The sequence below is a fragment of the Haliotis rufescens genome, unplaced genomic scaffold (assembly GCF_023055435.1).
Source record: "Haliotis rufescens isolate VD_foot unplaced genomic scaffold, xgHalRufe1.0.p SCAF_13, whole genome shotgun sequence".
Lineage (NCBI taxonomy): Eukaryota > Metazoa > Mollusca > Gastropoda > Lepetellida > Haliotidae > Haliotis > Haliotis rufescens.
The window spans coordinates 2,212,107-2,233,707 of record NW_025963813.1 but is presented as its reverse complement, the minus strand read 5'-3'; the positions used below and the strand labels follow the sequence as shown (position 1 = coordinate 2,233,707).

Genomic DNA, 21,601 nt, shown 5'->3' with positions numbered 1-21,601 from the left:
ACAAGAATCAGTCCCATGAGAAATACCACGCAACGCACGTACATGGCAGTGAAAACCGATCAGATCTCAACGTGCCCCTCCAGGTACACATATTATTATACGTAACTGATAAAATTTATAATGAGATTTCATAACATCGAGCCTGCTATATTTGTTTTTCTTGTTACCCACCTAAAAACTAATGGTTTGTTGTTGTTTTTTGTTGTTTAACGCCGCACTCTGCAATTTTCCAGCTATATGACGGCGGTCTGTAAATAATCGAGTCTGGACCAGACAATCCAGTGATTGATATCATGAGCACCGATCCACACAATTGGGAACCAGGGAGCCAGGGAGCCTGACCACCCGATCCCGTCAGTCGCCTCTTACGACAAGCATTGGTTGCTGAAGACCTATTATAAACGGATCTTCACGGGTCTTAAAACGGGTCTTGATGGACCCGGCATATGAACTATCATTGTTATCATTGAATCATAACACGTAAAATGATGAAAGGGCAAAACACTCAGCAATCACTAAAACAGATGCAGATTAAACAAAGAAGATGTAGAAGAGTCACTTTCTTTATTACTTTCCTTAATATCATCATATCATTTTCTTTTTAAATTCATTCTGATACGACAGCTCTTGTACAAAAATCATTAAAATATACTGTTCTTTAACATTTCCAGATTTAATTTTTGGTGATACACCCGAAAACAACCCTGGCATTTTTAGTGATAATAATTCCAATAACAAGGAGTTGCAGTTACAGTGGCTGTGTCCATCCTGTGAAATAACACACCATTCATACAGGTCAAACCTAGCCTACTTACATATATCATCAGTGTGCAATTCAATTTTAGATTGAAACAACCTCGAATCCTGTTTCAAAATTTCAAAATTGAGAGCATCACTGTTTCCTCCATCTTTCCACACATCAACTACCAGTTCATCCCCGACCAAACTCTCCTTTTGATAGAGCATGGACGCTGACTTAACGTAATGATTAAGGTCATGTGGTGGTTTATTTGCAGAAAGCTCTCTGTGCGCTATAGCCGCAAGACCATTCAGACAGTACCGAAGATAGTTTATGTAGTTCGTATGCAGATTCGGGTCAGTATCGCTTCCATAAACTCTCATATCAACGGATGAAATTAAATCCCTGTTGGCTGGTTTTGAAAGGGGCTTTATTATTAACGGTTTCCCATCCTCACACAACTGGCCATATGTTTCTTTATATTCCTGAGGGATATTTTCGGGTTGTCGGGATGTCTTGGAAACGAAGACGTTCTGGATCCAGCATTTTGCGAGTGGTTGTGCAATGTCTGGATGCATGACGTTGTGTGCGAGGACCAATGATGAATTGCCGATGTTGGACAAATACGTGTCTACGATGATAGGTGCTTTCGGAATTGATACGTCATATAACGCTGGGGCTATTTCAAGTTTCAGTGACACTATGAAAGGAAGGTTGTTTTGACACAACAGGTGGAAATCAATAAACGATCTGTCTGTGTCATCGATGGTTGGGATACAGAAGTACACTCGTGCGGAGTCGATCAGATGCAGGACGGACCATGGGCGTATTCGAGCTGAAACATACCATGTTGCACAATAGTATTTAATCCCCGAAGGGACATTGTGGCCCTTTTACTAAAACAAGCAAAAAGCGAGACTTTGCGATAAATTCTCTTCGAGTACAGTGAAGTGTTGTTAAAGCCACGGTCACCACAATTCGGGCTATATGACAGCGTCCTGTAAATAATAAAGTTGGCCCAGACAAATTTACCATGTTAATTATTTCTCTTGTTCCTATATTGTTGGGACCCGTGAAGATCCGGGGTAGAATAAGTATTCAGCAACACATGCTTGCCGTAAAAGGCTGCTATGCTTGTTGTAAAAGGCGCCTAATGGGATCGGGTGGTCAGGCTCGCTGACTTGGTTGATGCATGTCATAGATCCCACATTGCGAGGATCGATGCTCATGATATCAATCACTGGATTGCCTTGTCCAGACTCGATTATTTACAGACCGCCGTCATATAGCTGGAGTATCGTTGAGTGCGGCGTTAACAAACATACCAACCAACCAACCTATATTGTTTGTGACATGTTTAAATGGATGTAATGCGGATCTTTATAACGCTTATAATGAACGCACTTTCCTATTTGTCAAAAATTTATTTAAAAGAAAATAGCTCCTATTCTCTTGTTCAACTCATTCGCCCGTCCACCCTTCTAGTGATGTGGGATATAGTAAACGAATATTGGAAAATGTATAGGAGTTGTCACAACATGTATCCAAAATGCAGTCTAGAAAGATAAGATAAGATAAGATAAGATAAGATAAGGCTTTATTACCCGATTTGAAATTTTTGTTTACATTTAAGAAAGGCTAATCGGCGACATGAATACAGACACAAGTACAGGTTAACATGGAAAGTAGAAATACACCAATGAGCATAAAACCATGGCACTAGACATCTAGACATTAAAAAGGCATAAATAACAATGAAAATTGCAAAGCAAAATTGAAATAATATTTCTGACTAGTCAAAAGTGGCTTTATTTAACACAAACAAGATTTTAAAAACGAATACTTAAAATGTTAACATTGCTTAACAAATACTGGTGGGAATACAATTTGCGACTCTGCAATCTGCAACTAGACTGGAGAAATGTGAAGTAAATATTCACATAAGTAGGAAACAGAAGCAAGGTCCCACCAACAAAGTCCCCGAGCCGATACCCATATTATACAAGATAACTAGATAATTACCAGCCCCATCAAAGGCTTCGTATGGAAACCCTCCGGGGATTTGAACTCGAACAGAAGACGGTGACAGGAATTTTCTGGTGTAACCCAACTGTTGTCCTATTCTGCAACACAAAAGATTGTTTACATACATTATTATTTTTCAATACATTTCAGGTGGTGTACATGCCATGAATAAATCAGCAGCCCATTCATTATATAATCAATGTTCCCTTTAAGATGAGAGTTCCATGTACATGCCACAGTTCTTACAAAACAAGTGGCAATCCATATGAATAAATAAGTCAACAATGCTTATTTAATCATTAAACAGAAAACTGAACATAAAGATGTGGAATCAGTAAAATCCTATAATGCAGCACAAGCTCCACCCACTTTACTACCAGCCAATCAGGAAACAGTAGTCCACTCGTGGGCACAGCCTAATATTTTTAGGTTTTGGGCAACACAAAGGGAAAAAACTAATTGCTTGGTTAGCCAATCAGATGTCAGGAAATAACTTGCAACTAATTTATAACCTGACAATGCCCGTATCCCTTCAATTAAACCGCATGAAAAATTTCAGTCTTTGTTGAATCACAAACGTTTCCAAATATGCTTTTTATTAATTTTAAAATTTAATCACACATGTGATGTCGTCTTACAATCTGAAACCTGAAGCCATCTTGTTTATTCATGCAGTCACACGTCAGCAGCATCTACCGACCTTGAGAACCATCTACATCAGTAGTCTCCTGTGGATAGAAACATGAACATTTCTATGACTGTCCTTTCTCGTCATCTGGTTATCATCTACCGTAGGAACTTACTTTTCTCAAGGCCGTGGTTAACTTTTTACGACGGGGGGGCAAACATTGTACAAGTATCACTTGTCCCCAACTTGTATTTCCATGATTCAAATAAAACTGTTTTCTATAGAAAATCCGGTGGGGGGGGGGGGGGGGGGGGGGGGGGGGGCAACTGCGAATGCCTGTGAATTATACAAATCTAAAAGAAGAAATACCTACCTACATTTTGTGTTCCTTGCGTACAAATATGTATGTACAGTTACAAAACCCAATTGTATGACACGTACCCTTTTACCCTTTTCAACGTGCTGTTTCAACAATAACCTGGGCCTTCCTGCAATCTTGAGTGGCATTATCAGTTGTTACAGATGTATGCTAGTTAATAGTTATATTTGTTATCATATGTCAAACAAATGTCTCAACATGAATTTAATATATAAAAAACGGTGATTGTCCAGTTTGACCGGAGGTTCCGCCAAAATAGTTTGAGGTAAAGTCTAGAAAAAATAATGTGTTGTTGGATGAGGGAATATACATGTATAGATCTAATACCAGGATTATATATATTCCCGAGTAGATCATACATTCAAGATAATCAAGGATACTACACTTGAACTGACATATCATTTTCTATGCTAGTTTTTTCTACAATAGGGGGCAAGGGTGGCAGAGTTGCGTCCCTTGGGCACGCCAGAAACCTATGATTGTGGGTTCGAATCCCGGTTCCCGATAATGTTTCTAGGTTTGTCAGCACCAACATACCCGCGCTTCACCGTGGTAAAAGTCTGAGACCTGCATCACTTCGGGCTTTCCTACCACTTTAAGCTGACATGCCGTGATATAACTGTAATACTGTTCCACAATTACTGTCACGATAAGGATGTCTAATCGATGATTATACGGACTGGAACAGCGATATTTTACGAACGCTTCTTCTGATATATCTGGCATGTACAAAACTGAGAAAAACATGCGGTAGCATACTCGTCATTGGTCCTCGTTCGAAGAAGTTATGAAATAAGTGATATTATGAAAGAATACAACAGAGGATAATGTATTTGAATCACGTAAAACGTAAAAATCCGTGCATAATCCTACACACTGACCTACCTGTGCACACACAGAGCGTCAACGTGATTATGAACAAGTTGGACAGGGTGCAAAGTGCACGAAAGGGAGAGCACTCTCATTTCTTTTTCGCAAAATGACAACCCTCTGATAATTTAAAAAATGGATTCCTGGTCTACTTTTTGCTTTAAAAGAATACCAATGAGGAAATATGTCAAGTATATGTAATTATGTTTTACAAATCAGTGTGATAAATGAGCAAAATAATGTATCTTTAAGTGTAAATATATATCAACAAGTCTGAACTTGTCACTGTTCACACCAACATTAGAATGACGTGTTGCAAGGTGACGCAATCTATACTGACGAATGTTTATATATAGTGGTCCTAGTTATCTCAAAATAGTTTATTAACATGTACGTGAGTGTAAGGCATACGTACATTAAAACGCCAAAAAATGTTGAGATATAAATTTTGAAAAATAAAAATAAAGACATTAATTTCTCACTAACATTTCTTATCGACACAGTCTGAATTGAGACAGTTGTAACTAGAATGGGAATGAACATGCATGTAATACGTCATTATAAATATAATTATTTCACTTTTACATTTTTGTTGTTGAAAAATCGATCAAACAGTTCCTTACTAAAAACTAACGCCAGCCCAAAATGCATCCAACCACCCACAACCCTCCCCCAATACGACCCCAGCCACACCCCGACTCTCACACTACGCTTACCCACATCCTAGGCTTCAGTCTGTACCCTATCACTACCCGCAACTTTCACTCCTACCATCACCCCACCGTCACGAATATCCTACCCCCCACCCCACCCCCCAATAAACTCATACTCCACCCCAATACCTACCCAACACCTATCATCATATATATATTAAAACAGACATAAACCCTGACATAGGGTATGAAATTATCGATTGGTATTCAGGTGAAAGGTAATAAACACGTGGGTTACACTGACGGGAGCGACGATGGAGTGTGTACGGTGAGCGTTGGACCACGTCACTCTCTACCGCTTGGCAGCTATCTGTTGGTTACAAGGTATAATGACGACACTCCCCGGTCCTTGCTATATATACCAGGTTACACTTGGCTGTAGTCGAGAATATCCGCCACAGCAGTGCTGTACGCATTCAACAAAACGATTACGTTGTTGGGACAGTGCCATAACTGTCTTCTGTCGAGACACCGCTGCATGGGTAACAGGTGAGATATCACATTTATTATTATCAGCAATCGATGTGTGAATATGTCCCGCACAAGTGTATGTCTTATGTTGAACACTGTTACGAGAAGTAAGTCCTTCGATAGGAGCTTTACCCGCAGAGAGAGAGAGAGAGAGAGAGAGAGAGAGAGAGAGAGAGAGAGAGAGAGAGAGAGAGAGAGAGAGAGAGAGAGAGTTTGTTTGTTTGTTTGTTGTTAGGGGCACTGATCTAATGCAATTCCCCGGGACTGGTTGTTGCCTTGTTTTTGTTTTTTCCCCGTGAGTACCCGGATGATACGCAACGCAACTGAGCGTGACAAGAGGCAATATTTGTTTTACGCATTTTGGATCACTGTTTGGTTAACCGTGATCTATAAAGATTTCGAAAAATTAATTAATTTCTTCAGCCTAAACAAACGGCGGAGCTCATCGGATGTCGTTTTTTGGAAATACCCCAGATGGTTATAGTTTAATCATAAAAAAAGCATCCATGCAGTAAAAGCATTTTCGGATTTCGGATTGCGTCGATAATACGATTACTACTCCCTTGTTGTCATCCACGTTTTCTGGTATAACCCTCGATTGTGTATTTGTCGTCATTCACTTGATGCTCAGTGAATGAATTTATTACAGGTATATTTAGTGGTAGCACCACTCAGATTACCTGACAAAGGTTCCCATTTGGCATTTATGGTGTCTGGGGTAATTATTCAATCTAAATACAGGTTTGAAGTGAGGTGAAATGTGTGTTATGTAATATGCACGTGGCAGCCCAGCAAGAGATGAATGATCAGTTGATATACTTTTTTGTGAATCAACGGATCGTTCCTAGTCATCAAAGGATTAATAAAAAATATGTTGATTGATTAATCACTGTTATCTTGCACGGTGGATATGTCAAAAGTGAGTGTTTACATGTCTAGGTTTACTAAAACAAAGGCATACACTCATGTCATGGCGTGAAGTGCCGATGTAAAAACAACATACATTTGTACTTTATTCAAAGGGTTAACCGATAATACGTTGATTGATTGCTCATTGTTATCTAACTCAATGGATTTTTTTAGGAACCGTGAACGTTATGAAAATAGTTCTCACGTGGGCTTTCTCAGCCGACTTTTGAAACTTGACACCTATGTGAAACACCTGAAACAATCTAAGTGATCAGTTGAGAAACGAACACGGGTTAGAATATCCCGAAACGATATATATATTTTAAAATATTTGATTGTTACAGAGACACGTGAGATCGAATAAATTTCTTTGTACAGCTGCAGACGTGTGGGATATTGTTCCTTTGTGTGGATATTCACGGATACATTCCTCGAACAAGGAAGCTGCCTAAAATTATACACATAAATTTGGCAGGTTATAATTATGATATTTGTCTTGTTTTCCTTCATTTGCTGTAGCATTGGACAGATTCATTCTTGTACCTCTACGTCTTGGTTGGGAAATTCTTCGATGCGCGACAGACGTTGTTTTCACAAGTCTTTTTTTTTGTAAGCGTGTATATATTAGTCAATTTGTAAAATGTGATTCTCTCAGGCAATTTATAAAAATGTGTAAATATTTCAGTCATTTTGACTGAAAAATCTGTTCATTTCTTTAACAGAATGACTAAAATTGATTAAGACGATCAAAAGGTCCTAAAACATCACAATAGATTATTATGTAGGTTGGATTAGGAGCCAAACAATATAGAAATGTACTTTTCATCGTAATATTTACAGTCTCTTGGTGATGATAATAAACATAAAAATCTTTGGAATTCGTTTTATAATAATACGGATAGACATATTTTTAAGTCAATTTGTAAAAAAACTGAATATTTAGGCGTTTGATAAATTTCCTAAGTGAAAATTGTGCACATTTTGACAGTAAAAATATAAACACGATAAAATAAGCAATACCCAGGAGAAATATTTACTTTGTGTTGCAAGTCAAAATAGTGTAAACGAAAATCGCACAATTACCAAGAAAGTGACTTATCAAAACTTCGTCACCATAACCGATGCTACCCACAAAGATACCTACATTTTATTATTATTTCCAAAACTGTATTTCATTTTATTGATCAATGTGACCACACACCGTTATACTATCAATAAAAGTGACAAATGCGCTTGCGAATTGCGTAGCACAGGTCGCGAACTAGTCTAGATTTCTACTGTATCATCCGGGTATTCATGGGAAAAAACAATAACAAAGGCAACAACCAGTCCCGGGGAATTGCTTTAGATCAGTACCCCCTTAACGCCGCATTCAGCTGTATTCCAGCTCTTTGACGGCGGTCTGTAAATAATAGAATCTGGACCAGACAGTCCAGTGATTGACATCATGAGCATCGGTCCACGCATCACGATACGATAACATGCATTAACCAAGTCAGCGACCCATACCACCCGATCCCGTTAGTCGCCCTCTTTCGACACGCGTAGTCGCCTTTTACGGCAAGCATCGAAATGTCAAATTAAACATAACTTTTGCATGCCACTTTTTAGAGACTTGAAGATGCCAGAATATGGATAAGATCTATATTATTTTATATTATATTATTTTTTCAAATCGTTCAAATCTACGATTATCTTGGTTCTTTGACACATTTATTACTGCAGTTATGTCCTTGTTTCTTCCAGACCACTGGAGATGTTCACCGATAAACACAGGGAGGACCTGAGGGTCAAGGGTTATACTGTTGTTGAGAACGTATTAACCAATGAAGATGCAGAAAGATATCGAGGAATGTACTCTGATTGGCTGGAAACATTCAAGGGCACTTGGCCCCACTCGATCAAATCCCTAATTCAGAGGTACAAAGTTGGACACATGGAACCGACCTGGGCCGTGAGGCTTAAAGCCAAGAAGGTCTTTGAGGAGGTGTGGGGTACGGAGAAACTTCTGAGCAGCATGGATGCCATAGCTATTGGGCGTCCCCCAGAGGATGGAGAGGAGGATTTCCAGTCCCCGGGGCGGCACTGGCTGCACATAGATCAAGGGCCGGAGAGGGAGGGGCTACACGCCTATCAAGGTGCTGTGTATCTCGAGACGGTCGATGAGGATGACTGGGCGTTCGAGGCGATTGAAGGTACTCACGAATATCATGATCGGTACTACGAGGAAAGCGACTACGGTATTATGAAAAGGAAGGACAATCCAACATGGCGCTTTAAGAACCTTCGAGATGAGGATATCGAATTTTTCACCGAGGAGCGAGGGCTCAGGAGAACCAGAGTGACTGTTCCGAAAGGCGGGATGATTTTGTGGGACTCTCGTCTCGTCCATGCCAATTCTCGTGTTATCAAAGGAAGGATGAACCCCGGTAGGTGGCGCTATGTAGTATTCGTCTGCATGACTCCCGCCAAATGGGCTGACAAGGAATCCCTGCAAACCAAGCAAATGGCATATGAGGAACTGCGCATGACAACCCATTGGCCGAGCAATGGGATAGGACTGTTAGCGGAAAAACTTCCCCCTTATGCCCCCGAAGATCCAAACCCTCTAACAGAACACCCCCCATCGGCCAGAACGAAAGAAGCCAAACAACTGGCCGGAGTCCTTCCCTATTCAGAATCAATGGATGACAGCAAGGTCATGGAAGCTCCCAAATTCCGACTGGACTTTCTGAAAACAGTTCATCCGCAAGTTATTGATTTTGGAAATGATGAAGCTTTTTTGAGGAGGAGAATGGTCACGCTGTCTGTGTTTGCTATCCTCATGGCTGTCAGCGTTTACTACTGGGTGTTGTAGTGTGGGCTCTGGTACATGATCACTGAACTTTGGTTGTGTCGCAGACAAACTTCCAGTACTTATGAGGGGGCACGGGTGGCCAGTCGTCTAAAGGCGCCGCGATTCGCTATGCAGAGTTGCGTCCCTTGGGCACACAAGAGACCTATGATTGTGGGTTCGAATCCCCGTTCGCCCCGATAATGTTTCTAGGTTTGTCAGCACCATACCCGTGCTCGAGGATTTCACCGAAGTGGTAAACGTCTGAGACCTGTATCACTTCAGACTTTCCTCCCACTTTAAGCTGACATGCCGTGATATAACTGAAATACGGCGTTAAACCCAACTCACTCACTCCAATACTCATGTTTCATTTGTATTTCAATTTTTTTTCAAATGTATCCAATACAGCCCATGCAAGTCTATAACAGTTGTCAAATCTGTGTTACTGCAGTTTCTGAAAATGAAGAGAGTCTCTGGGCTCCTTATTAATATATTTTATTGAGATATTAACTGTTTTGTCTGTCATTGTTCTTCATTTCTGAGAGACAAGATGTTACTGTCATGTTTCATATCTAATGTTCATGATGCCTTATATGTAATAATATATTCAATATGTAATATCAATATGTTGGGCCACAAAAACAACCATTCAACTTAATCTGCTATTAAGGGACCGGGAAGGGGGAGAGGTAGTGCTGTGATTTTGTATGGAGGCTGGATATTTTATTCAACAACAGCCGCGAAACCAGATATATTTTTGGATAAAAACTTTGAGCCGATATATTTATTCTTTTTCAACAAATCTTCCCTTGCAACAATGTAATGTTTGTGGCTGACAATATCCTCCACCCCCCCCCCCCCCCCCCCCCCCCCCCCCTCCCTCCCCCCTCACATACACACACACACACACGTGTAATCAGAAGCCTAAGTAGAATATTTTGATAAAATCCCAGCTGGCCAGCTGGCTAAAAGTGTCTTGGAAAAATTATAATTCTTTGTAAAGGCAAGTAACGTGAACAAGAGGGGTCTAAAATAGACATATTAGAATTTATATTGTGTGATGCGATTAGATATAACATTATAAACTTGCCCACCGTGTCATGTTCGGAATAGAATCAGAAGAATAAAGTTTTTATTTGGTTTACCGTAGTTTATATGTATGAAGGATGCAAGGCAAATACATTCTGCAATATTCATTGCGTTGAACATGTCTTCATTATGTTTTAAGAACACAATGCCAGTTTTTTTGTCCTTCGTGTACGCATACCTATGATTTGAGATGCTATAAATTGCAAAACCGTGAACATCCGGGTGTGATTTGGTCTACGTCAACCCATGCTTGTCGTAAGAAGCGACTAACGGGATCGGGTGGTCAGGCTCACTGACATGGTTGATGTGTCATCGGATCTATGCTCATGTCAATCACAAGAATGTCTGTTTCAGACTCGACTATTTACAGGCCGCCGTAGTCTGTCCTACAGACCCTGATACAAATATATATCAAAAATAGCCCATGCAAGTCTATAATGTTTGGCAAGTCTAGATCACTGCAGTATCAGGAAATGAAGAGAGTCACTGGGCTCCTTTTTATTATATTTTTATTAAGATAACTGAACAACTGTTTTTTTATGTACGATATGTTCAATTCAGAGACTAAATGTTAGTCTAAGGCCGCCGTAAAAAAGCCGAGTGCGACGTTAAGTAATAAACCAAAAACATATAAATTGCAATATAATGTACTTTCACAGTGTTGAACTTTTTTTATTTTGTACCTTGATGTATGAAGATGTCACAATGGCAGATGATATATTGTATAAACATCACTGTTCTGTTATTCAATAAAAAACTGTTGAAAGTGTCCATGTTCATTATGTATAAAGCTATGGCCTGCTTGTTGTTTAACATCAGGTATACGCCCGCGGGCTGTCGTGGAAGGCACTATATCGCCCACATGGTGAATCACAGACGTAGAATCGTAACTAATGAGTCGCATATTCTCCGCGATAATACGTTTTACTCATTATATTACCACACTTCATTCAATCCATCAAACATGGCCGCAGGCTCGATGACAAACGGAAGAACAACAATTGAAAAGAAATCTCTCTTTCTTTCAATATGAAAATACGAAAAACAATTATGGCTCACAAACGTATCAAATAACACAAGCTTGTCCCGTTAAACACTGTCAAATGAAAGACAATCAATGTTCAATGTGGTATTTTTCCTCCAAAAATCCAAATGGAGAAATCTTGTTTATGAAACAATATGAAAATACGAAAAACAATTGTGGCTCACAAATGTATCAAATAACACAAGCGTGTCCCGTTACTAGAGAATTCATACGAAATTAACATTCCATGTACTTCGACATTGTATGTGCGTGTGTGCGTGTGTGCGTGTGTGCGTGTTTCATACTCTAGTACATCCATTATAACTACTTACCGAAATCGGCCCGTGAAGATCACGGGTAGAATAGGTCTTCAGCAACCCATGCTTGCCATAAAAGGCGACTATGCTTGTCGTAAGAGGCGACTAACAGGATCGGGTGGTCAGGCTCGCTGACTTGGTTGATGCATGTCATCGATCCCAATTGCGTGGATCGATGCTCATGTTGTCAATCACTGGATTGTCTGGTCCAGACTCGATTATTTACAGACAACCGTCATATAGCTGGAATATTGCTGAGTGCGGCGTTAAACAACAAACAAACAAACAAACTCACCTAAATCCAAATCAGTATGGATAACACCACCCTTTTTGGTTTTCGTATGTATAGTTGTATGATACTGTTCGCACAAACGTTTAATATAATTTCTTTGGACATAAATTTATACCTGTAAAATACTATTTGTATTTTGCTATCACTCCTTGCAAAAGAATCAGTCACAAATTTACAACAAAGCAGAGCTAGTTCTTGACCCGTCACGAGTGTGTATGTATGAATTTGGTATTAAGCTGTGTGGAGTCGGACTTTGTTATGCGTCTATATTTTATTGTTTTATCCACCACCTTAGGAACTTCGTCCGCCTCCGTGGTCTAGTGGTAGAGCGTCCGCCCGGAGAGCGGAAGGTCCGGGGTTCGATCCCGGGCCGCGTCATACCAAAAGACGTTAAAAAATTGTACTTGTTGTTACCCTGTCTGGCACTCGGCATTAAGGGGCTAAAACAAGGACTGGTCGGCTCGGGGTCAGTATACTGTGTCTTAGTGGGGTATTCATGTTAAACTGCGGCATGGTATCTCAGTGAGCTAGCACTATAAATCGGCATCAGTCCGGACTAGTACAAGCAGCCACACACACACACATACACGTGCATGCACGTCGCTATATAAGTGCAATAATCTTGGACGCGACGTTAAACCCAATTTCACCTCACCTCACCTTAGGAATTTATCAATAACATAAATTTCCTTTAATGTATATGGAATGACAAGACAGACAAATTAAAATATCTAACTTGATAAAGCCATATGTACAGCAAGAGCAGCATCACTGTCCTGAGTCCTGTTAGGGGCGGTATGAAACCTAACTCACGTAGCAATGATGCGAGATTAAATTCGCTGAGTCACGCAACAACAACCCTCTGGCTTGTTTCTAGGTCATCGGCAGACAGCAAACTTTGGACCTGTTTCATTAACCCCAGCGAGATACAGTGCAGCGTCCAGGCCTAATCATGGCGAGCAGAACAACAGTTGGGGAAAGGTAATACACCCAATGTCTTGTGATAAGCATTTACTCAATAGAATGTACGTTAACAGATCAGTTTCCTTGCAACAAATATTTTGTAATGCGTCAGGTTGTTTATGTGACGTCACATACAACTGGTTTCCTTTGAAGAACGCGCAGAAACCTATGAATTCAACATTCGTGACCAACTCGTGTTATTCCGGGACAAGCCAATCTTCTTGCTGGTTACGGAAAGGGGCGAGTGGATCACGAATGATGAATTCAAGAGCCCTTTTTCATTCGTCACCACTCGCAGCATTCTGAGGTGACGCGTGGACATTGAAAGCCGGGACCTATGTGCGTCGTCAACTTGTATATTGTGATATTAGAGACGGGGCCCAGCTTAGGACTTTCATTTGACACGTCGACTTCGCTAGCACATGACCGTCACGTGATGTAAACATCCACGCTTGCAGTCCACAGCAAAGGACACGTTGTCAGATGGGAAAAAGATGCAGAAAACGGCTTGTTTGCACCTCGATCTGTTTGAATGCAAAATTCACTCCAATGTTTTGTTTTGCAAATTATTTTACCATTAGTAGTTTGTAGTTCATTTTTAGCCATGACCACTCTGGTGCAGGTACCCCAGCGTACTTTTGCGTATATACGTTTACAAAATGTACACACAGATTTACATAATTTATAAGCATAAAGAAATATAAAGTTAAAAGTTGAATCGTTAAAGTAAAACCTTATCGTCTAGCACAGTTGGCGCACTGGGGTCACACAATAAAAGTACTATTAAATAATTCAGAGCCACGTACAGCTTGACCTGTCCGTGTTTTGTGACGGTGTCCGTCAAGGATTGCTGATTGACGCTCCAAGCGGCATGCCACCTGTCATGAACTATGAAAGCCCATAATGACCATTTTGGTATTTTGTTTTTCTCGACTTTTTTCTCGTTATTACGACTTTATTTTCGTAATTATGACTTTTAAAAGAGAAAAAACAAAATACCAATATGGTCCTATTGGGCTTTCGCAATGAATGACCCGAGGTGTCAAAAATCTAAAATAGAGGTAGTTTGGTTATTCGACAGTCGGTGCTGGTCATGGGTTTATGCACTCAAATATTTTCAACAGTTTCGACAGTTCAGTGCTGTGTAAAGACACAAGACAGATACATGTATTGCCACCGTTTAATAGAATTAATGTTACAAAAGTAGAGAATTTCTGTACAAATGGAAAGTTTTGGCAGAATTAACGGACGATGGTCATGACGTGAAAGAAAGTTTGATGACATCATAGGAAGTAGAATTATGACGTAAGTGGCGGGATATTGGAAGAGGAAATGATGTTATAAAGAGGTGCATTATTTTTTCAATAAACCCCTTCAGTGACAAGCACTAAATGAAATTCATGTAACAAATGTATAAATAAATTAAACTGTTTCGTACTGTATTATAAAGTTTACCCTCATTATACAGTTTATGAGAGTCCATGTGCACTTTGCGAGTCGAGGAGGTCCAGATTTGTTAGGTTTTGCTGTCGGAACTGAGTTTTCAGATCTGCGATCGTTCCTGAAGTTCTTCTTCCTCGGTGGATGACGACGGTGACCAAACACCTGATCCATCCTGGCTTCAACTGCGACTGCCCTCTCTTGATAACAGACACATGTTCGAAGACGTTGCACTTTCCGGAAAAGCTGTCAGTCTGTGATGCCAGCCCTCGAGGTTATTATTGGTCCGACGTTCCCCGTTGGTGTGGTGGTTCCATACGTCCTGATTCTACGAGTTTGGTCCCTCGGTCCACGACTCTGTGACACCGTTCCTCAACTTGCCAACTGAATCCCCAGGAGGACTATCTGCAATCCAGCTCGTCCAGACATCCCCTTCCCCTTGAGATGGAACCAAAGGCAGTGCAGCTGCACTAATCGATGAAAGTCTTTGTATTTCCCACGAGACCTAGTATGTGAACATGCCGTCACATCACTGGGTAAAATGAAAGAAGCACCATCGCACTTGTGAGTTTGGGAACACAGTTTCGATGGCTTTGTGCGTAGCTTTTTCAAAGTCTAACAGGAGAATGTTTGGTGACAGGTTCAAACCATATATTCGGTTGATGTAGGTTTCTTCTCTAACGTATAATTAAGGCTGTACATACAATAAGACATGTCTTGTATGCTATCCTCTATCGCAAGTTAGGTGGTGACGGTGACCCACCCAATAAGAAACAATTATATGTAAGCGACGCACCAAAATGTAACAATCAACTTTGAGTAACAATGTGTGTCAAGCACCAATAAAGTACGACAGGGATAATTTAAACAAGTCGGCCATGTAAAAAGGGCAGATAGATTTAACAAACTTTTCATATGGTCATCCCAGTGAGAACAAACGAAAGAAATTGGAATAGTAGAAATATTATTCCAGTATATAAAGAGTATTAAGCAAACAATATGACAATGCAAAAGTTGGAACTTTATGGTAACAAATCTTAAGAGTATCATGCAAACTTCAGAGTTCAGAATTACAACCTGCATGTAATATCGGTGGAGATGACACCCCGTTTACGGCCATATTTGAAATTGATACCAATCAGAGGCATAAGTTGGTCCATTGTGGCGTCCGGATTAAATGAATAATCCAAATGCTGGTTGCTGGCAGCCTTTAGGTCTTCAACAATCTGCAGAGGAGCTTTGAGCAGAACACTTTTTGAATCAGCTGTAGCAATCATTGGCAGAGTAAGTCCAAAATTGGTTTTGGACGTGGGCACGAAGTCCATGTGCTGATTACAGATGAAGTGGCCGAGCTGGACTTCAGAGTTCAGACTTCATGCTGAAGACCTATTCTACCCCGGATCTTCACGGGTTCATTACGTTGTGAGTGAGTGAGTGAGTGAGTGAGTGAGTGAGTAAGCAATGCCTGTACAAAGAGTACCAGGACTTCTTAATCGTGTGTGTCCTTGATGCATAGGAGCAATTACTGCCGAATGTGGCTAATTCAGAAACTACAAATATTGTCGCGTGGATGATCAACTTACATGTACCTTTGCTTCCTTTCTGTCGTCAGCTGTGATCAACACGCCACTGATGCGAAAGTTAGCTGGGAATCTCAGTACTAATGCGCGCAATCTCATTAAAATCAGACCTTAGTTCTCGCTACCCGCTAAACAAAGATCTGAAGACATCCCATTAGGGGTCACGTCAGAACGACCTTTCATCCGACCAATCAGAGCGTCACTTACCAGATCATGAAAGTGACAGTCGGAATGGGATTTCTAATCATACAACCTCGAAAACATTAATACGGTATACTCCGAACGTTAGTTACGGGTTTAACGACTGAATCCATACAATCTAGACCATCTGTTAGCCATTCCAGAATGTTCTTTTGTTCAGGTTTCAAATTTGTAATCGAGAATTTGTCAAAATATGTTTCGAAACGTAGTCGCCAATTTGAAATTAGTGCCGTAAAGCACGAGAAAGCTGCCTTCTGATTGGTCATTCCATTGGTCGGTCAAAGTCCGCGCAAGGTCGTTCTGACGTGACCCGTAATGGAATGTCCTCAGATCTTTATTTAGCGGTAGCGAGAACTAAGATCTGATTTTAATGAGATTGTAATGGGCGACGCGTCAAAACCAGCCACAAACCAGCCTTGATCGAGAATACTTTAAATTTAAGGCAGAGAGTGCTGTCCATGACTGGTGTCACGTAGTCTCAGATTTATAATATGGCAAACCACTGATTGTTCCTATTTCAGCCTGAGGTCACTGCCTCGCACACAGTTGTCGCGTGTGTATACATTTAAACCATCGACATTAGGCAACTGTAACTTCGGCTAATCTCGTACACTTCATGGATAACTTCGGTAATTTCCGCAAGTTCCAGTGGCAAGCCCTATTAAATTACGTGCCTCATACATAACGTTGGGACGGGTTTATCGCCTGACTCAAACAGTTGTTGTATTCAAGTATCTTTTGAATATATTTCTTAAAAAAACTTCAAATTGAGTATCTTGGTATATAAAAGACTAACAATAATTAAACACAGATCAACAGTTACCGCGCAAAAAATGTGAGTCCCCGAACGTGTTCAAACGGAGGTCTGCATGTTTACTGTTTCCATTGGGACAAATTGCCCCGTTGCCTCCACTCACAGTGAGTGAGTGAGTTGGGTTTTACGCCGCTTTTAACAGTATTCCTGTTATATCACGGCGTGTCAGCTTAATGTGGGAGGAAAGCCCGGAGTGATGCAGGTCTCAGACGTTTTCCACTTCGGTGAAACCCACGAGCACGGGTATGGTGCTGACAAACCTAGAAACATAATAGGGGCGAACAGTGATTCGAACCCACAATCATAGGTTTCTGGCGTGCCCAAGGGACACAACTCTGCACAGCGAATCGTGGCGCCTTAGACGACTGGGCACCCGTGCCCCCTTCCACTCACAGACGAGTCTTTTTTTGCGGTTATGGAATGGGGCGAGGTTGTCCCGAAACAGAAAGGGTTTGTTATTAAGAATGGGTGCCCTTTTTTCGGCAATTAACCGGAATGACACGACGGTGACCAATGCCACAGTTTTTGTACTGCTGCTATAATGCGCATCTATAAAGAATGCTAAAATCGGTGCTCATAATATTATTTTTTTTGGTAATTAACGGTGTTTGGGTAAAGTGTTTGGCCTTCTGATCGTGACATCGTTGTAACTCGGGCTGCATAAACAATATAAATGGCAGGCAAAAGTGGTGAGGGAGGAATACTTTCTAATTTTTCCCCACAAAGAATACGAATAAAGACAACTGGGGACACATTGAACTCGGCTCTTTAATACAATGTCAATGCCGTTTGTGTCCATTTTATGAATAACAGTATCTGTTTCATGTGACGCGGGAATTTCAAAAATATTTTCATAGGGCAAGAAAATTATTTTAAGTGACGCGGTATGTATTGGGGGTGTATTGCAAGTGTTAGATAAATGACGTGTCCATCTTTTTCGTTTCATGAAAGTCTGGGTTTTCACGTTTTCAACAGGAATATGACACAGATGCTGGTGACGAAGGCAGCCAAGACTGAGACAACAGGTTCAGTGACATTACCACAAGGACTATCAAGTGGACTCAATCTGCGAACAAGTAAGATTGTTTCTTGTTTAGGGGCGATATTCAATGAGGATGAAGATACATCGTTGCCATGTGTTGTTCCAAAAAATAATGTTTGGGCTCATAGTCTTAATTAAACAAATATCTGGTTTTGCAGCCGTAGCTGAAAAAAATATGGTCTCAATACAAAATATCAAATGGACAGGAGGGTGGTCAGGCTCGCTGACTTGGTTGATGCATGTCATCGATCCCAATTGCGTGGATCGATGCTCATGATATTAATCACTGGATTGTCTGGTACAGACTTGATTATTTACAGACCGCCGTCATAATGCTGGAATATTGCTGAGTGCGGCGTTAAACAACAAACCAAACCAAATCAAATGGACAGACCCTTAACATCGTACTCCATACCAGAAAATCCAGTCATGATATCAGAAGCAACGTCTCTGGAGTACGATGATGCGCCACAACCAGGACACCAGGCTGGTCCATCCGATCCATTTAGTCGGCTCTCACGACCAGCATTGGTTGCCATGGACTTATTCTAACCCGGTCTCCTGACGGGATCTTTGTAACGTGTGCAAGTTGAAATTGCATGAATTTGAATTGTTTGTTTGGCATTTGGGTGGGGCAGGATATGCTTACCTTTTCGCGAACATCTGGTATCATCACAACCAGGTATCATCACTTTAAACACGAGTTCATGAGATTGTTGGAATCGTACGATCGACTCTGTTTTAGCAGAGAGTTCTTATGAATATGGAAAGGTTTTAGTCGCTTTAATTCAGAAGTTGACGAATGAAAAAGTAGACACGATTTATGGATAACAACTTCTTTAACGAACTATTACCGCGATTTTTCGATTAAGAACCTTGTCAAGCAATACATGATGAAAATGCTTAAACACTTGTATCAATGACACTAATTTTATGCATACATTTTGATGTTATTCAACAAATAACTGCCAGTGGTTAGTTCCAACCTTGGGCGGTCGGGTAGCCTAGTGGTTGAAGCGTTCGCTCGTCACGCCGAAGACCCGGGTTCGATTCCCGACATGGGTGCAATGTGTGAAGGCCATTTCTGGTGTCCCCCGCCGTGATATTGCTGGAATATTGCTAAAAGTGGCGTAAAACCATACTCACTCACTCACTAGTTCCAACCAAAATGAATTTATGTCTCCAATGAATTGTGATTTTACTTGCAGGCTTAGTGACCCCCACGGGAGTGTTTCGCGTCCTACTTCAAGGCAGAAAGTTTCTGTTTCTTGAAACAAGCAATCCTCCATCGTTCATGGCCCTTGATAAATTATACACTGACAAACTAGTTTTCATTGTCAGTGGACAACTGAATGTTTCGTCTAACATGTACAACCCAAGGCTCCCAAAATATCCAGCTGAGGTTCAAACAAGACTTGTTTCTTTCGGAACATCGTCCTTTGTTTTGGAATCAATCTTGAGGGTACCCGGATTCCCACAAGTGACAGCAAGTCTGAGGAATAACGTCGTTGTAGTTTCAAAGTCCAATAGAAAAACGAGTCCGTTGCCAGATTGGTTTCGTGAAAAATTCGGTCCATTTTACAACAAGGATGCTGGGGTTATCTTCAAGCAGCTGGAGACATCTCCTACCAAGACGTGCAGGGGAGTTAACTCCCTTCCCTACATGTTAACAGTCACAAGTCGGGATATCGACATGAACCAACACGTGAACACCGTCCTGTATTTACAGTACTGTATTGATGCTCTGGACGATCATTTGATAAGGAATAAGATACAGTGTAATTTAAACACCGAGTCACTCCTCCTCAAATCGGCCTCCTTCCTACACAGGGGTGAGAGTGAGGTGACCGACATCTTGGCCGTGGAATTCTGGGACGATGAAACGGAATCTGAGATGATATGTTTTAATATCCTCAAGTCTGGAAGAAGCATCTACCAGGCTCGTATACATTTCTATCGGTATGAGGAGATATTTCCACAAACCAGCAAACTCTAACTTCAAACTTCAAAGTACCGGACCTTACTTTAAGCAGAAATTTGTGATTTCAATAAGTTTCCTTCAGATCACACATTTCGTTTTGCAAGTTTAGTGTGGCGTAGTGCTATTCCTTGAATCGGCATCCCCGCGATGATTCCATAAAGTGCGAAAAGTGTGGCAGCCATGTAAAATGTAATGAGTCAATTTGGATGGACGTCCTTGCACCACTGTTAGAAAGGGATGTCACTTTGGTGCGACGACTTTGCAACGCTGTGCCAATGGGATGTGCTGCTTTGGAATACGTCCGGGCAACGCCGTGACAACTTGATGTGTTACACATGGGTCGACGCCCTTGAAAAAGTGGTGGGAAACCTTGGTTTATATCTATCTCTTGCTTGAAATGAGCAATACCTGAATATATTAAGCAGATGACCTTTATATTCTACAGAGAAAGTGCCTGTTTTCCAACCAAGTTCAACATGGAATGAGTGCTACAGAAAACCACAGTTAACACAAAGCGAACGTCCTAATGATAAGCGGTTATTTCTTTTTATCATATAATGGGTAGGTCTCTCGGCAGGATAAAGCCAACGGAAAAAAGTGATGGAGTCAGAATTTATCATCGGGAATCTGGACCAAGTACTGGAATAATTGCTTTCATTATCAAAACAATATTCTAGTGTGCTGAAAATCAATGTCTAACTGTGACGTAGGCGGAGCAATTTACAAGTTTGGGCAACTTTGGAGGACACTAGCCAAGCAGGATCAATTTCCATATCTTTGCTTGTAAGCCTAAACCTGAGCGGCTTGAAACTTTCCCCCCAATTAATAAAGATGGATTTGGCCGAAATATGTGCGAATTGTTAACTTATTTCGTTTTGTCGCTGTGTGCACATCTGACTGCACTTCGTAACGTTATGACAGGACAAGAAAGACTCCTAACAAACGTGACGGCTCACAGACTAGGGTTAGAGTAGCTTGCCTTGGATAAAGGGCAGCTACTCTATCGGACAGATTGGTGGATTGCGCTTGAGCAAGTAGAAACAGTTTGTGTAATATATATTAATGCGCATATATATATATATATATATATATATATATATATATATATATATATATATTAATGCGCACATTCCAGGAAGACTTGCATTGTTTAGATAATGTTTCTGAGAGATGAGAATAAATTTGTCGAGCACAGAATTGAAGAATGACATTATATGTCAAAGAGGATATCACGCTAAATTTAATGTTTATTCCTAATACAGGATATTTACCATCTCCAAACACACTC

The 21,601-nt window shown here is 40.7% G+C and overlaps 3 protein-coding genes across 5 annotated transcripts; 2 read left to right on the top strand and 1 right to left on the bottom strand.

Moving 5' to 3' along the window:
* Nucleotides 1-549: 549 nt before the first annotated feature.
* LOC124115475 lies at nt 550-5,698 on the bottom strand. Of its 3 annotated transcripts, none has more exons than XM_048394078.1 (4): nt 5,599-5,698; nt 3,403-3,492; nt 2,762-2,862; nt 550-1,574 (listed from the first exon to the last, which is right to left on the bottom strand). In XM_048394078.1, exons 2-4 carry the CDS (start codon nt 3,420-3,422, stop codon nt 808-810), a joined length of 888 nt encoding a protein of 295 aa, XP_048250035.1. In that variant the 5' UTR covers nt 3,423-3,492; nt 5,599-5,698; the 3' UTR covers nt 550-807. The 3 variants fall into 3 exon arrangements, with proteins under 3 accessions (XP_048250035.1, XP_046332440.1, XP_046332439.2); XM_046476484.2 differs by lacking the exon at nt 5,599-5,698 and adding an exon at nt 4,657-4,726; XM_046476483.2 differs by lacking the exons at nt 3,403-3,492; nt 5,599-5,698 and adding an exon at nt 4,657-4,751.
* Nucleotides 5,699-5,705: 7 nt separating this feature from the next.
* LOC124115476 lies at nt 5,706-9,740 on the top strand. The gene is made up of 2 exons (XM_046476485.2): nt 5,706-5,843; nt 8,481-9,740. The coding sequence occupies exons 1-2, from the start codon at nt 5,833-5,835 to the stop codon at nt 9,589-9,591; spliced, it is 1,122 nt and encodes a 373-aa protein (XP_046332441.2). The 5' UTR covers nt 5,706-5,832; the 3' UTR covers nt 9,592-9,740.
* Nucleotides 9,741-13,120: 3,380 nt separating this feature from the next.
* Nucleotides 13,121-20,896, top strand: LOC124115477. The gene is made up of 3 exons (XM_046476486.2): nt 13,121-13,273; nt 18,266-18,366; nt 19,541-20,896. Exons 1-3 carry the CDS (start codon nt 13,245-13,247, stop codon nt 20,326-20,328), a joined length of 918 nt encoding a protein of 305 aa, XP_046332442.1. The 5' UTR covers nt 13,121-13,244; the 3' UTR covers nt 20,329-20,896.
* Nucleotides 20,897-21,601: the final 705 nt, after the last annotated feature.